At 43.1% G+C, this 17,136-nt stretch overlaps 1 protein-coding gene across 10 annotated transcripts in view; it reads left to right on the top strand.

The window, feature by feature from the left end:
- Positions 1–6,405: 6,405 nt before the first annotated feature.
- The window catches only part of LOC309701726 (serine/threonine-protein kinase BRSK2-like), a 156,916-nt gene continuing 146,185 nt past the window's right edge, over positions 6,406–17,136 (top strand). For 5 of the 10 annotated variants that reach the window (XM_082525928.1, XM_082525929.1, XM_082525931.1 and 2 more), the window contains exon 1: positions 6,408–6,913. In XM_082525928.1, the coding sequence (XP_082382054.1) occupies positions 6,820–6,913 (94 nt within the window). In that variant the 5' untranslated portion in view covers positions 6,408–6,819. Of the gene's footprint in view, positions 6,914–17,136 lie in introns of all 10 variants that reach the window. The other 5 variants (XM_082525936.1, XM_082525927.1, XM_082525926.1 and 2 more) reach the window with 3 other exon arrangements.

Here is a 17,136-nt window from a genome sequence, read left to right as displayed (position 1 = left end):
CGCGATTAACAGTGTTTGTATGCATGGACTGGCAAAGACAATACCAGTTTTAGGACTGCAAAAGCACGAGCCAAGACTTAACTGGTTATAGTTCAAAGGTTTTATTGACACAGATTCGATAATGGCAAGGGAAACCTGTCAACTGGGCAGCCACTGGGAAACTGGTAAGGAGGTCGCAAGAGGAACACAACAGCGAGAACCTCTGGTTAAGGTTTCTTTGGCAAGTCAGCACCACGGACAAGCAGGTAAGTCAGAGAGGTGAGTATTGTGCCAGACGTGGGTCCTGCAGGGAGCATTCAACACAGGAATAACTGGAAAACAAGAGAATTGGAGTGATAACACCGAGTAATAAAACTATGAATTCAATTTAATTTTTTAATTTTTTTTATTTAGAAAGAGGGACAATTCATATTAACCCCTGGAGGGTCTTAGAAAAATGCATACACTATCGGTCTTAGAGCCACAAATCGACCCTAAGACTCTCCAGGGGTTAATGAATATTTGTAACAAATGTAAATATGCCATTAAGCTAATTTCCATCTGTACACCCTCTGGCAGGTTGCTGTATGTTTTTACTAACATGCAGCGTATGTTAGTAAAAACATACAGAGACACTATTTACAGCCCATGTAGATAGAGACAAAAACAGTGATCACATCATATTAGAACAAACAATGACAAGAAGAGTAGACAACAGAGGACAATATTCAATTATATTGAACAAATATTACACATGCCCTCATTGTCCTGATATTGCACTGACCCATTACACTAATAGTTGTTTCCCTTTTTGTAATATGTATCAACTTCATTACTATTACTAGTAATAACAATAAGAAGAATGAAATGCAGTAGTGGTGAATAAACACCGAGTGTGAAAAGAGCAGAAGCACTCACGAGAGTCTGGGCCTATTACAGCGTAATTACAGGAGGGTTCAGGTCACCTGATCAGGCCTAACACTGAGCTTCACCAAAAAAGGAAAGTTTGAAACCTAAAAGCTGAGACTGTGTCGCTCTCATGATTATCAACCAGGAGTTGGTTCCACATCAGAGGAGCCTGATAGCTGTTAGGATAATAATGAGGCACTATCACATCTTTAAGATACGATGAGGCCTGATTCAGGATTTTGTATGTGAGGAGAATGATTTTAAATTCAGAATTAAACGAGGAGCCAATTAAGAAGCCGATATGGGAGAAAGCATTCTGGATGCTTGTCACACAGCTTTTAGAGTGACCTGACAATAATGAATACAACAGTACCGTCTAGAGGCAATAATTGCTTGAATTAGCTTTTCAGCATCGATCTAAAAATAGACTGTTTCTCATTTTAACAATATTATGCAAATGAATGAAGCCACTCTGCATATTTGAAGGACATGTCCTGATCAACGGCGACTCTGAGACTCTTCACAGTGTTACTGGAGGACAAGGCAATGCCATCTCAAGTAAGTATCTGGTTAGATACCATATTGCTAAGATTTTAAGGACCAAGTACAGTAACCTCAATTTTGCCTGAATTTAGAAGTTGGAAATTCGAGACCATCCAGGCTTTTATGCCTTTAAGACATGCATGGATTTTGGTTTGTATGATCTGGCTTCAGAAATAGATAAATAAAGCCGGGTATCATCTGCATAGCAATGAAAATGTCTGCTCTGTTTTCTAATAATACCGTCTAAGGCAGGGGTGTTGAACTCCAGGCCTCGAGGGCCGGTGTCCTGCAGGTTTTAGATGTGTCCTTGATCCAACACAGCTGATTTAAATGGCTAAACGACCTCCTCAACATGTCTTGAAGTTCACCAGAGGCCTGGTAATGAACTAATCATTTGATTCAGGTGTGCTGACCCAGGGTGAGATCTAAAACCTGCAGGACGCCGGCACTCGAGGCCTGGAGTTGGACACCCCTGGTCGAAGGGAAGCATTGGTCTCAGCACAGAACTCCGTGGAACTCCATGTCTAACTTTTGTGTGTGACAAAGACCCTGTAAGCTGGAATCTATCAGATAAATATGATTCAGACTCACCGCAGTACAATTCTTTTAATATCAGCAGTGTGTTTTAATATCTGCAGTAAAACATTGTGGTCATCGGTATCAAATGATCCACTGAGGTCCAGCAGGACAAGCACAGAAATGAGACCAATGTCAACGGCCATAAGAAGACCATTAGTAACCTTCACTAGTGCTGTTTCTGAGGTATGATGCACACTAAATCTTGAGGAAAACTCTTCAAATAAACCATTCCATGCAATTATTTCCCGCAGCTTAATTCTGCTGGCTCCAATCAGCTGAGTTTGGAGGATGGAGTTCAGAGTCATGGCATTGGACAGGCTCAGGTTACTGTGTTTTGTAGCAGCAACATACACGCTGTTTTAAACAATATCAGCTGTTGTTTGCTATGTAGAAACTGTCACTGGATTACTTTAACGCTCAGGAAATCTTAATAGGGCTCACTCTATTTCCCTGATGAATATGTCATAAACAGCTGGATCTCCATGGTGATGTTCCTGACTAAAAACAAAAACTGATGAAGTTTCTGTCCTCCTCTCAGCCTCGCAATCCACTCTATCAGTCTGCTGTCAGAGGAGATGTTCTCTCATCTGGCTTCTTTCTTTAAGTGTGTGTGTGTGTGTGTGTGTGTGTGTGTGTGTGTGTGTGTGTGTGTGTCTGCATTATCCCGCTCTGTTGGCAAGGCAGCCACAATAGAGCTGACTAATGCAGAAACAGACTGCGGGCTAAGCTTCTTTTTTCAAAGAAGTCTTGAAAAGTGAAGGGTGCATTGTGTGGCCCATTCCCCTAATATTTATACCTCGGCCCTCGGCCTTCGTCCTGCACTGCAGAAAAGCATCACCAATGTCAGGAACACAGAAAACACACCCACTCACGCAGAAACATTTGTATATACTCAGCAGGAGGGGAAAATGATTTTTCAGCCCCAGTTTGCACTTAAAGGTAAAAAACTAATTAAAAATCATTCATTGGTCAGACCTGTGTTTTGTATAGCACCTTGACAACTGGGCCTTTTGGCTGTTCCTGTCTGGGCTCTGTGACGTCAAAGGGAAATTAGGATTCAGACGTATTGTATAGCTCACGCAGTTTATCCTATTTCAGACAGCAACACATCAGAGAATGGCTTACTGTTTTTTATAGGAAATCCCAATACAGCTTTGTTGCTTTGATTTTGAAAGTGAATGCATTTTTTATGTATGTGCTTGTGTGTATGAGAGTGGATGTGGTGGAACACACCTTTGTGAGAGATGTGAGTCTGCTAGCCATGAAAGATGTAAGCTCACATTGAAAAAACGAATACGCAGAGAAATCAAAACCTTTGCTAGCAAAGCTGTAAATGCAACACAGACGTTTTTTATTTTTACCAAGCTTTACACGTCCAGGAATGAAGCTAAGCCGTTGTGTGATAGGGGAGCGTTTTGATAAACCAAAGCAGATCATTTTGACTTTTGTCCTCAGCTCTGGATGAAGCCCACGTTTCTCATCTTTGTACATCTTTGAAAGAGTTTATGATTATGGAGGAGCAGACAACAACTCGGTCAATGAAAGGGACTATGACAGGAAGTGATTTATTCATGTAGGTAAGTGCATGCTTGGAAATGGGACAAAATTGGCAGGTGTTACAATCGATGGCTGTCCAAATCTTACAGGGAAAAATGGCGGCTTTTTGAAGCAGATCCAAGATAAAACGACTGAAAGAATCCAGAACTGGAGTTGGTATTTTTGCAGTGTATTGCACACCAGGAGGTGTTCTGTAACTTCATGCTAAAAATGAACCATGTTGTAACTAAAATAATGACCTTAAGGGCAACAGCACTGCATCACAGACAGTTTGTTGCACTTTTGGAGGAGCATGACCCTGAACATGGTGACTCTGGGCTCTGGGCCAAGTGCTAAAGAAATGTTTTTAATATATGAAGTTCACATTTTCATTGCTTAATTGTAACATCTGTTCTTACCAACAGTAGTTTAGAAATTCACTGGGCCTCCACGGCAGTCCCAGTTTCTCATGTGGCCCTTGGGAAAATTGCCTGCCCCATCAAGGGCACATCAAATAAAAGAATATCTTTAGTAAGAATGCTGTTCTGGCTCCATGTGGTGATGTGAAGTCACCATGTGCCAACATTATTTTCATTATTATTTTCTCCTGTATGCACGTTAATATATAAGCCAAGTGTATGCCTATAAAGTTTGACTGGGAATGGGCCTGTGACAATAAAAACTTACCTGTTTTAAATGTTTGGATCTTACATGGAAGATCAGATGTCTTTGCACTTCTAGGGCATTTTCACTGTGGTCACTACTGTTTTTAGATCACTGTGTAAAAGTCATGCCGTCTCTCCTTTCTATGATTGATTGATTGAATCTTTATTTTGAAAATGTTGAAAAATTACAACAACATAGAATTAAAAACAGATAAACAAACAAAACAAAAGGAAAACGAGCAACCAAAACTACAAATAACTTTCATGTTCAAAAAGGAGCAGGAAGCAGCATAAGCTTATTTAATCCCACCCCCTTTCCAGTAATCTAGTAATCAATAGGCTACAGAAATACCTCCTTACAATTACATTATATGTTACGTGTATTATTTATTTATTTATTAATTATATGTATATCTATCTATTTTTCTAGCTATCCATCCATGATCCATGATGCATGAAGGGTCTCCTGTAGTGTGCCAAAACATGCTTCAACTTCACTTTCATTTTCAGCAAGTTGATGAATTTAAAGAGAGCCTCACCTCTGGGCAGCACGCTAGGTAAACAAGAGAGTCACAGCCTCTGTGCATGACACGATTATTGTAGGGAGATTTCCTCTCTGTGACATAACTCCCATATTGCTATGTTGTAGCAATATGGGAGTTTTGCCACATGAAGAATAGAAGACAAAAAGAAGATATTTGGGGTCAGCTTATCGCAACACCTTATTTGCACTTTTGTTCTCATTGAACAGCCAGTCCTGTTCTCCCATAGACTCACTGCAGGTGATTAGAACGGTGCAGCTTTACCACCACAGCTGTCTGCAGCTGTTAAACAGTGTTACAGCCACCGGGGATCAAAGGGGTGCGATCCTACTGGAAGTGCGCACGGTGGCATGAGTCTATGAGAGGACTTATGACTGATCTGTAGACAGAGGTCTCAACCAACAGCCAGGTCTGATCACAATAAAATGCACCATCGCTCACTCATCCCTGCCAGTCTTTGTTAGGGACATGGTTTTGACAGTGTGTGTGTGTGTGTGTGTGTGTGTGTGTGTGTTGGGGGAGGAGGAGGCAGAAGGACAAGTGGGAGGGAAGGTAGGAGGAGGTGGGGGGCCCATCTGCCACTGAGCGTGCTGGGTCAAAAGGCCTTTGTTGTGAAGGAGTGATGAGACAGATAGATGGTCTTTGTCACCAACTGCTGGTTTAATCAAGTGAGAGTGTCCCAGCATGTAACATTTAGTCGTACTCCACCGCCACGCACACAACCACAACCACCCACAGTCAAACATAATGATTCTTCACCTTCAATTAACAACTGAGTGTCTGACAGAATGCAGTGGTTACAGCAGAAATCAATTAAAAGATTACGAAAAGAAAAATGAGATGAACAAGTGCAAAGAACATTTCTGGATGTCTCTGTGCTTCACTATATTTTATTTTGTGTCGTATCTCAGTTATTTATATTTTTATTTTTTTAAAGGAACTTTTAAACAGTGGCAGCCTTTTATCCCCCACTGTCTCCCTCAAGCCAAATTCAATTGAAAATCCTTGCCATGCCAGATATGTGCGCATGTGCGCTTCATAATTACAGCAGCTGCGTCAAGCGGGAATGGAAGCGGAAGTCAGAACTGCCCTTCAAATTAAAACCAGACACTATAAATGGAATTTTAAAAGAGAAAAATAATAAATTCAGCAAAACACAGCTTTGCCAGAATAAGAAGGGATAATATTATTTGAATCAGAAGATATTATGATTTCAAAATCATTTTTAAACATCATTTTTGGGTTTTTTAGGCTTAAAATGAACCCTTACACTTTAGAATTGAACATGTAATAACAAAAAAATAAACACTGGTGCAGATCTATCCTCTAGTGCTGAATCAGTCCAAGGTTTTTTCATGGAAAATCAAAGGAACTTAAGTTAGTTAGCGCATCTGCGTATTGGTGAAACATGTCATTTACAGTGAGAAACCAAAAGGTTACCATTCCAGGAAAAAGTTTCTGAAGAACAAGAAACAAAAGCATCAAAACACCGGAAATGATGCTTTTTTCTCTTTTGTTGCATTTTGTGGACCTTCTTGGTTTATAAATAGGAAAAGAAATGTGCAAATAAGACCATAAAAGCTTATAAAAAAACCCATTTGATTCATATTTGACATTTTACCTTGTACAGTGGAGCCGGAAGTACTCTCCTGGCATCAGCTGTGACTTGACGCAGGCTGCTGGGGCGCCAGGCAGCAGCAGTAGCTGTCCCGTCATCAGCTCACACCCAACGGGGCTGCAGCGCACCGCTCCTCCGGCGTGAACATCATGACACCCCGATTCAAAACCGCAATCTGAGCCGCACTGAGGGAATCGGCGGAGGACTGTTAGCAACGGACGTGGATACACACACACACACACACACTCATGCACATATACATACACATTAACAGGCGCACACACAGGATCGCTAATATTGCAGCGGCCACCAGCAGCACAGCACAGACTGGAGCTGTGACCGAGGCGAACTCCACTGCTCCGTGGAATTGCTCTCTTCGCCCCAGAGACGCGTCCCGCTCGGACCCCTGCTAAAGAAATCCCTCCCCGCGAGTCGTTTCACGCCAAAAATGTCTTCTTCGGGCAAGGACGCCAACAGCGGGCATTACGCCAACTATGTGGGACCGTACCGCCTGGAGAAGACGCTGGGCAAAGGACAGACAGGTTAGTGAAAGCTCCCACATCACGCGTGGGTGCTGTGAGGACCGCGCTCGGCGTCACCGCACCTGCCCCGCTGACATCATGCCGGGTGATGCAGTTTTGCGTCCTGCGTGTCCCGAATGCGGGAAATGGGAGGAAACGTGTGCTAGTTGCGGATGTTTCTGGTGGATGCGGGGAGAGAGCTGCTGCTCTCTTCTGATCATAATGGTGGTGGTGATTGTGGTGTTGGTGGCGGTGCGCCTTTAATCCTTGTTGTCAGGCAGAGAGGGCTGATGATGATGATGATGATGGGCCCCTCTGATTTTTCTTGTCTCTAATTCCGTTCCAGCGTCCATCTGTCACATGGGCCCGCTGTGCTGAGGCTGCTCTCTGCAGGAGAGGCAGAGCGGTGATGCTGCACTGTCCGGTCCCTGCTCTCTCTCCCTCACTCTCTCTCTGTCACACACACACATACCGCAGCTGCAACGCAACACATCCCTGCATTGGCTGGTGCAGCGTAGGTATCATCGGCTTATTGCACTGAGGTCCTGCTGCTCTGTACATAGAATGTGTTCAGTATGGAGAACAGCAGTGGGTGATGATCACTCTTTGCTCCTGCAAAGTATCATTTTCAGCGGCACTATGAGTCATTTTGGTGGACTGGACTGTTTCAGGGCTTCGGTGCTTTGGCCATTTTGGAGACTGCAGTTCGAGGCAACGCTGCGAATGATCTGGAAGTGTTTATTATTTAATCTTTAGTTTATAGCTAAAAGAGCCTAAATGGGATGGACACTGAAAATATTGTTCAGGTATCCCCGTCAAGCTGCCAGGTGATGTCATCACAGCCATATTAATGAGACATCAGGCAGAAGGCTGATTTTCATCTGCAGCTCAAAGTCACTGCACTGTGTTGTCACTGCATCAGAATCGCCTCTCAGGTACTGTGACAGTAATGTGGCTGCTCTGGCCTGGTTCCCTGTTTCGGATGCCCCACCATCTGTGATCACATGCGTCTAGAAACTATAAAGGTTCTCCCTCCAGTTCCTGCAGGTAGACCCGATGCACTGCTCAGTTCCCTCAGGGGGGTGAATAATTCATAAGCAGCCAATTAGCTGCTTGCTGGAGTTGGATTGTAACAGCCCCACATTGCTGCTGTATTACTCACAGAATTCTCCTGTTTAGCAGATGGGATAAAGCTGCAAGAGCAATTTGTCACACAAAGCAACCCAGATAATTTGATTTGTTCGTGAACAAAGAACTTGGAGGCGACTAAAGTTCCAAATTTTATATTAGTTCTATTTATAGTAGGAGTCGACTTTGCGTGTAAGAGCTTTCCTTCTATTGAAAGCGGACAACCTCATTCTTTTCCATTCCTTCTCTCTGTGGCACCGGCAGTATAATAGCTGCTGTTCAGCGCGACTAAGAAGGCGTGATGTCATCACATCCGTTCTTGTTGTGATGGCTGTCTTTCAGTGTTGCACATATGCTGAAACAGGATGGGGACGTCTGCTGCCCAGGTATATCAAGGATACTTATAGCCCAAGCGTTCTTGTGGCTCATTTTTCAATCCACTTGCTCTTATTTTGAAGGTTCTGGATGCTGAGAAGCTTGCTGTTGTCCTATCAGAGGTAGCTACCTCTGTACACCACCTCCATCATCTTGGACTTCAGCTTGGCTCAGCAGTCTTTCTTCTGTTGTGGAGCTCACTGCGAGCTGGAGGAGTCTCTCTCACCAGACCCTGAACTCGCTGAACTCACAGAGGCTGCAGATGGTTGAGTCGGACTTCGTCGCCACGCTGGAGCAGTAGCTGTTTATTGCTCCATTGTTTATTGTCACTCTGCAGTATTACTTAATGATTTATTTAAGGAAGTTCTGGTGCGCCTCCTTCCACATGTGCATGCGCTCTTCCTGCTGCCACAAATAGAATCTAATTATGTGGAAACACTGCTCTTCACAGGCAAAAACAGCACTGAGATGTTCTGCATTTCTGAAGTTTTCTAGACATTACCTGCAAAGCTTCATGTGAAAATGTCCAGCGCAGCAGGACATTAATGTGCCAGCTCCTGGTACAAAGTCTGCACAATGCCCATTCGAGATATTGGAATGGCGAGGATAGCGGCGAGCTGAGTTTACAGCCAGCGGTTGGTGGTTCTGCACCACCTCAATCCAAGCAGAGTGTTTCCTGTTGTGACAGCTGAGGGGTGCTACGAGCAAGGTTCAGACAGCACTCTAACCTGATTCTGATGACATTTTTCACAGTTAACATGTGAAAACTTGCAAGAATCTACCCCTCAGGTTATCATGTCACTGACCTCTGAAAGAGGTACGATATCACAGACACATGTCGCCTTCTCTTTTCCCGTGCCATCATCTTCTCTGGCTTAAAAGAGCCACTACCAGTAGTGGTGCTGTCCAGTGCGTACATCAAGTGACCCTGTGAGTGCTTCTCTGTAACTGGATACAGTGGTTGAGTGCATATGCTTGTAGAAATGAAGATTCATGCAGGAGTGCATGTGTGTGCTGGCGTGGTGAAGCGACAGCACTGCAAGAAAGGCTCTTCGTATAAATCTAAAGTGCTGGTGCTGAGCTGGCAGATGGGGAAGTCCGCACATCATTAAACCTCCTACACAAGTGCAGAACAAGCCCACGCTTTTTGTTAGTCTGTTTGTGTGTGCTTCCCTCTCTGCACAAGTGGCATACTCGCTGTGCAGAATCGCCATGTATCAGCTTTGTGGTATGATTCTGAAGATTAATTGGAAAGGACAGACGTACAACATAAGATGTGATTGTTTCCAACTAATAAATGAAAGTTTTTGGTGACAATGTAATTATCTAAAGCTTTAGGTCAGCACTGTTGTTTCACACCAAGGTGGTCCAGGGTTTGAATCCACACACCAACTGAGCCTCTTCTGTGTGGAGTTTCTATAATCTCCCCAGTTTCCTTCAGCAGTCCAGAGACATGCATGCTAGGTTAACTGATTCTAAATTGGCTGTAGGTGTGACTATGAGCATGAGTCCACCCGCATCACTGAGTTGGATAAACTGAAGCAAATGTTTGCATGGCTCTTTATATTTCACATGAGTTTATTTATATCAGGTCTGCTCGTAACAACAGTCACCTAAAGGCGCTTTATAAGTAACTATTGTAGAGTTATAGCCGTACAGCTGATTATAAGCAAGCACTTGGTGACAGTGGAGCAAAAGAACTCCCTTTGAACAGGAAGTGAATGACAGAAGATGACAGAAAATGTGCAATCATCTCAAAGTCTCTTCACTTTTCCTTATAAGCGATTAACCAAAGTGGCAAACATCCTGCGATTCCATCCTGTCAAAGTTAGGATTCCCATCTTCATTATTGGAATGTTTTTGGATCGTTGGCCCGGTGAAACAAGGAGTTTGTTCGGAATCACCTCGTGCATCCTGTGGAAACCTGGCGTGGCTGTAGCTCTTGTACACTTTGTGTGTTTTTCTATGTGTATTTGTGTGTATGTGTCCACTGCTGCCAGGACACTTGCTCGTGGTTCAATGAGGGGAAACATGAACAAATAATAATTGAATTGTATTTCCCAGGATGCTCAAAGTGAAGCCTTTTCAGGCAAGATACTTCATACATCTAGAACATTCATTTATTCTTTTCTGTAGTCGGTTAGTGGAGGGCTTTCCCTGCTTTAGAGGCGTTTGTTGAAGGCTGTCCACCTGATTGGATGTGTGACACACTTGCCCAGAGCTGCAACAGGATGGCTTTTGTAGAAAGCCATTTATTTAGACATTTTACAGACTCAAACAGCAATCGTTTAACTGAACGGGCCTTTAATCGATTCATAGACAGTAACAGCCGTTGCTGTTGTTTAGTTGCTTGTCCTCTGGGCTGCTTTGCCGTCCTTTCTCATAGATGAGGAAAAACTGTGTTTTCACACTGATATGATGCAAAGTGCGTTGCTGTCTGTGCGACCACAGACGCTTCTTTGAACATTTAAAGTCTTTTTTTTTTTCACTTTTGAAGCTCCCACTGTGATGAATGCCTTATTCCTGCACTTCTGGAGTTGGAACAATGCCTTCATGGTGTGTCTGCTGGTCAGAGCTCAGTGGCGAGAGGCTGTGCTGACTCTCAACAATTAGTCAGTCTGTTTTCATGTGTGTGCGGTGAAGTATTTCTCTTCTTACACTGGTTTCCCAGGCTCCACACAGCGCTCATTTTCTAAGTGTTGGCCAACATTTGGCATGTTGTCATGGTTTCATCGCTCCTCCTGTGACAGTGGCTGTTCGTTTCCTTTTCACTGCAAGACTGAAAGCTGCCAGTCTTTTCTTTCCTCTCTCTACACACACACACTGTATGCATATGTGTGTTTGGTAGCTCACTATCCTGTAAGTGCAGGAGTGACAGCAACAGTTATTTTTATTTGACCATAATGTTAAAATGATTTTCTGTGTACATGTTTCCCAGTTGTGTTATAATGAATGTCATGTGGATGTAAAGCATCCTAAGGACAGTAGTCCCTTGGGCCCTGTGTGTGTGAGTGTGTGTCTGTGTGGGAGTGGGGGTGTAAGAAGCAGGGACAGCCCCACCACAGATGGCTGCCTTTAGGTGGCTGAAATACAGCTTCATTATCAGCAGGTTGCAGGTGGTAACACTCCCATCATTCTCACTGCGTATGGATGCATTTGTGTGTGTGTGTGTGTGTGTGTGTGTGTGTGTGTGTGTGTGTGTGTGTGTGCGCATTGTGCTTAGATCATGAGAAATTACTGTGAGTGCTTTTTCTGGGTCTTCACTATATTTTATTAGACTTTGCTTCATTATTCTTTGTTGAATGTAAAACAGCAGAGGTCTGTGCTGCCTCGTGTGCATACAGAGGGATGTCTTGATAGAATAATGCTAACAATTCTACACAGCGTTTTACAAAAATAATAAATGCAGTAAAACAGAGTCATGTAGGTGGAGAATTATCAATTAAAATGCACAAAGGAGAATAAAATCCACCACAAGTCGATGCTTATGTATAAAATTTAAGAAAAAGCTGGAAGCTTTAAAAGAAAATCTATAAAATCAGCCCCCCAGGATAAACAAGTCCCCCCCTCACCAAAATCCAAAAAACAGGGACTCATGCAGTCTGGCCTCAACACAAACTAAAATGTACAATATTTGTTAATTAGAATGTGTCAGCATAATGTGAACCAGGAGTGATCCTGTTGTCCTCACAGTGCTGCTGGCAGAGTCGTTCTCTGCAGGCAGGATTTAGGATCATCAAAATTACGGCTGGTGTCATACACCCCTCCTTTTTCTCGTCTTCTTTCTCTACCCCCTCTTTCTCTTCTGTGCATCCTTTTGGCACTTGCTTCCCTTCCCAGCTGAGGGCTCGTTACCATGGTAACCGGAGGAATGCTCTCTTCTGTGGCTGGTTGGCGGTATCCTCACGCTGGATCTCAGCGCCCCTCTGCTCAGCCCTTAAGAGGGGGTGGTGTTACGCCTGAAACATTAAACAATGAGCAAGAGACTACCCCCCATGATCTCTCTCTCTCCTTACATAGCTCACTCTCATGCCTGTGCTCTGTCTTGCTGTCTCTCCCCTCTCTCTCTCTCTCTCTCTCTCTCTCTCTCTCTCTCTCTCTCTCTCTCTCTCAGTTCTTCAGCTCAAGACTGTCTTTGAACTCCTGCTGCTTGAATGAGTCATCACTGGGAGCCAGAACTATTTTCATCTTCGCAGCCCGGCTAATGCCTCTTTGTCTGCCAGATTATCCACAGCTTCATCTCACAAGTTCAGTCTGATTCCCCCCCCCCCCCCCACAGAAATAGTAAATTAAACTCGGGCTGTAGTTTGAGGTATTATTGTAACAACACTTGCTGGGAAGTGTTTGTTGCAGCTAAGCTGTCATCAGGTCGCTGTTGGTTCCTTCAGCGCTACATGCTGTACTTAAACCCCTCCCCCTCTCACCTTTACATGGCGACAGACCAGCATGTGCATAAAGAAGTTCAAAATGCAGTAGACTTTCATACTGAATTAAACATGGGTGCATAAATGAGCTAAATTGCAGATTTTTTTTATGTATCTATTTTTTTGTGTAATTTTTATGTTTGTGCGTTCTGCGGGGACAGAGGACGAGGTTGCGGGGCTCTGGTACATGTGTGATTACTGAAAGTTGATTTCCATGCGGGAGAGATGTACGTGGAGCGACCACGGTGAAGATAGAAGCAGACGTGTGGACATTGCTTGCAGATGTGTTAAGTGAATTAGTGATGCAAGAAAAGAAAGAGAACAATTTGTAGATCAGATAAAACGGAGTCTTTGAAAGCGTGGGAAATCGGAAGAACAAAGTCTGTTTATTACACTGCAGCTCATCGAAAAGATGCTGTTTGTGTGATACAATTAGCTGCCCCACACACACACACACACACACACACACACACACGGATGCACAAAGACATGCAGTGCTCGTTTGTTCCTGGGCCGCCTTGAGACAGCTCGATGTGATTTAGTTTAGCTTGATGCCTGTTGGCTGTCGGTCACTATCAGCTGTGCGACTGACTTCAGGTGGATGAAGCTCCGAGTGTAGATCACTGCGAGTGTGACTTCTGCTGGTTTACACTTCATTCCTGATGTTGTGATTTTCACTAAACCGACTCAGCTTTGTCTCCATTAGTCTTTAATGTTAAATACTTTCTGGAATTTTCTCATCAAGTTTTATCAGGTTTGTTTATTTTCTGTTTCCAAGCGATACTGAATGATAAAAAGTATTTGAGATATTAAAGGTATTAAACTCCAGACATGAACAGGTTACACCTGTGCATTTTCTAGCAGATTGCTGTGGTTTCCTGTAGTTTGCAAGGAAGATGGCGTCTTTTACTCTCAGAGCTCGAGTGGAATTTGAAAACACGTTAAGTAGAGCTGGGCGATAGAACGATAACGATATGTATCGCGATATAACTTTTACTCGATAGAGAAATTAAGCTATCGCGATAGACCTCGCCGCTCTTGTCCTCAAAAAAAAAAAAAAAAAAAAAAAGGTCAGCCAATCCAAATTAAGTAGCGCAGAGCCGAACCAATCACAGCCGCAGCGTCACGTCGCGTGACTTGTTACGTACAGCACAAGTGCCAAGCCGCACGTGTGTTTGTTTGGGAAGCAGCCAGCGGGTAATGGAGCCAGCGCGTAATGGAGGAAATGAGTGTGCTGACTAGAAAAATCAACCGAGCGTGACCGAAGAGAAAACAGATGATGGTTCCAACGCCGGAGAGATTGTCGAACGGAAGAGCCATAGAAGTTCCGTAGTGTGAAGGTATTTCGGCTATTTCAAGTCTGACAAAAACAGAGTAGCGTGCACTGTAAATTGTGCCGAAAGCAAGTCTGGAAATACAATAAACTGGTGCATGCGTCACACTGTGCGCCACGTTATTGTTTCGGTGAAATGAATTTCTACAATACTGTTACTGTTAATTCTACTCTCTGCAGTGTTTAAATGCTTACATATACACACAGTTACTGTCCCTCCACACATACGACTCGGTTCTGCTTCTGTGCCCCAGCTTTGTTTACTTTTTCCCACCGAGGCTTCTAGACTTCTGATTGGCCAACATTTCTGCACGGTTAGGAATCTAGCGCCACCTGCTGCTTTGGCATGTTCATAGCAGCGTTTTCCTTCATTTCTGCCTTTATGTGTGGACGGGATTATTTTTTAAAACGAAAACGGAAAATCTCCGTTTTCAAAAATACCCGTGTACGTGTGGACGTAGCCTCAGTCTCTGACTGGAAGCGCTAATTCGTCATTCGGCTTTTGTCAGACTAAAGTAACTGTTAAAACTGTTTGAAAAGCTCAGCTATACAACAAGGAGAGATTGAGAATTTCCTTTTAGTTCTCAGTTTATTTGATATTGACAAAAGTTAGTCAGTTTTGTCTGTTCTTCTGTAAAACAAACTAAGATTTATTTTTAGAATTAATATTTTGTTTCTAAGTGGAATTGACAATTTAGTCTGTTTCGTTTGTTCTATTTTGAAACTTAAACGCTTTAGCGGCTGCCTTTTGTGTAGTTTGCAATATTTGCCTTTATTTATCTGAAAAAGTCTCATGTTCCTTAAGTACATCTACCCTGTTGAACTTATTATGGGAAATAAATATTTAAATAAAAACAAGCTGCTGATTATTTCACATTTTACTTGTGAGCAACGGCACATTTAAATCTTACAAATATAGTTATTTGGCTTATATCGTGATAGATATCGTTATCGCCTGAAATGAAAAAAACATATCGTGATATGAAAAAATCTCATATCGCCCAGCTCTAACGTTAAGCAAACTAGAAATGGAGCATGTTCACCTCTCTGTTCTTTGTGTATGCAGGCAGACAGCTTTTTGGGACCATAAATTACGCTTCATCTTGGTGATAGCTTTACATGGTAAGCACGCGCTCGGAAAGATGCTTTTTGGTCACCTGTGGAATCATAGTCCATCACAGTATCTTAGACCAGATGATCATGTTCAGACCCCAGAAACATTCACTTGTAATTGTAAAGGTGAACCTTCTTGTTAGTTACCACAGCGAGATGGATAATTAGATCAAATTTCTGTTATTTTTCACTTAATTCTTTAAGGTCTTTAAAGTCGGAGATGTGCTTTTTAACTTTCTGCTGCTTCCCTTCAGCCTCCAGCTTCAATGCAACTAGGGCTGCCACAAACGATTATTTTGATAGTCGACTAGTCACCGATTATTTTTGCGATTAGTCGACTAATCAGATCATGCATAAAACGTACAGCTTATTGCACCAGCAGCATCTGCTCTTATATAACTATCATTAGCTTACAGCTTTAAGTGTTTAAGGTATGTGCTAACTAAAAATAAAGACAAGATGATAGTTTATTAAATTTTAATGAAATTTGCAGATTGTTTCGGTGAAGTTTAATAAACTCCTTGCTATCTAAAATATAACGGGACACCGGAGTATATTCTCGAGCATCTCACACTTCTGATGATCAGCTGTCTGCTTGACGTTTATTCAGCTGTGTAAAAACTATAACTTTATCTTAACTTTATATAACTTTAAGTTATCTAGGTGACTTACAGTGGGGCAAAAAAGTATTTAGTCAGCCACCGATTGTGCAAGTTCCCCCACCTAAAATGATGACAGAGGTCAGTAATTTGCACCAGAGGTACACTTCAACTGTGAGAGACAGAATGTGAAAAAAAAATCCATGAATCCACATGGTAGGATTTGTAAAGAATTTATCTGTAAATCAGGGTGGAAAATAAGTATTTGGTCAATAACAAAAATACAACTCAATACTTTGTAACATAACCTTTGTTGGCAATAACAGAGGTCAAACGTTTACTATAGGTCTTTACCAGGTTTGCACACACAGTAGCTGGTATTTTGGCCCATTCCTCCATGCAGATCTTCTCGAGAGCAGTGATGTTTTGGGGCTGTCGCCGAGCAACACGGACTTTCAACTCCCGCCACAGATTTTCTATGGGGTTGAGGTCTGGAGACTGGCTAGGCCACTCCAGGACTTTCAAATGCTTCTTACGGAGCCACTCCTTTGTTGCCCGGGCGGTGTGTTTTGGATCATTGTCATGTTGGAAGACCCAGCCTCGTTTCATCTTCAAAGTTCTCACTGATGGAAGGAGGTTTTGGCTCAAAATCTCACGATACATGGCCCCATTCATTCTGTCCTTAACACGGATCAGTCGTCCTGTCCCCTTGGCAGAAAAACAGCCCCATAGCATGATGTTTCCACCCCCATGCTTCACAGTAGGTATGGTGTTCTTGGGATGCAACTCAGTATTCTTCTTCCTCCAAACACGACGAGTTGAGTTTATACCAAAAAGTTCTACTTTGGTTTCATCTGACCACATGACATTCTCCCAATCCTCTGCTGTATCATCCATGTGCTCTCTGGCAAACTTCAGACGGGCCTGGACATGCACTGGCTTCAGCAGCGGAACACGTCTGGCACTGCGGGATTTGATTCCCTGCCGTTGTAGTGTGTTACTGATGGTGACCTTTGTTACTTTGGTCCCAGCTCTCTGCAGGTCATTCACCAGGTCCCCCCGTGTGGTTCTGGGATCTTTGCTCACCGTTCTCATGATCATTTTGACCCCACGGGATGAGATCTTGCGTGGAGCCCCAGATCGAGGGAGATTATCAGTGGTCTTGTATGTCTTCCATTTTCTGATGATTGCTCCCACAGTTGATTTTTTCACACCAAGCTGCTTGCCTATTGTAGATTCACTCTTCCCAGTCTGGTGCAGGTCTACAATACT

Source organism: Aulonocara stuartgranti, assembly GCF_965226115.1.
Source record: "Aulonocara stuartgranti genome assembly, chromosome: 1".
Classification (NCBI taxonomy): domain Eukaryota; kingdom Metazoa; phylum Chordata; class Actinopteri; order Cichliformes; family Cichlidae; genus Aulonocara; species Aulonocara stuartgranti.
The sequence above is the reverse complement of the archived record's forward strand: the minus strand, read 5'-3'. Positions and strand labels throughout refer to the sequence as shown.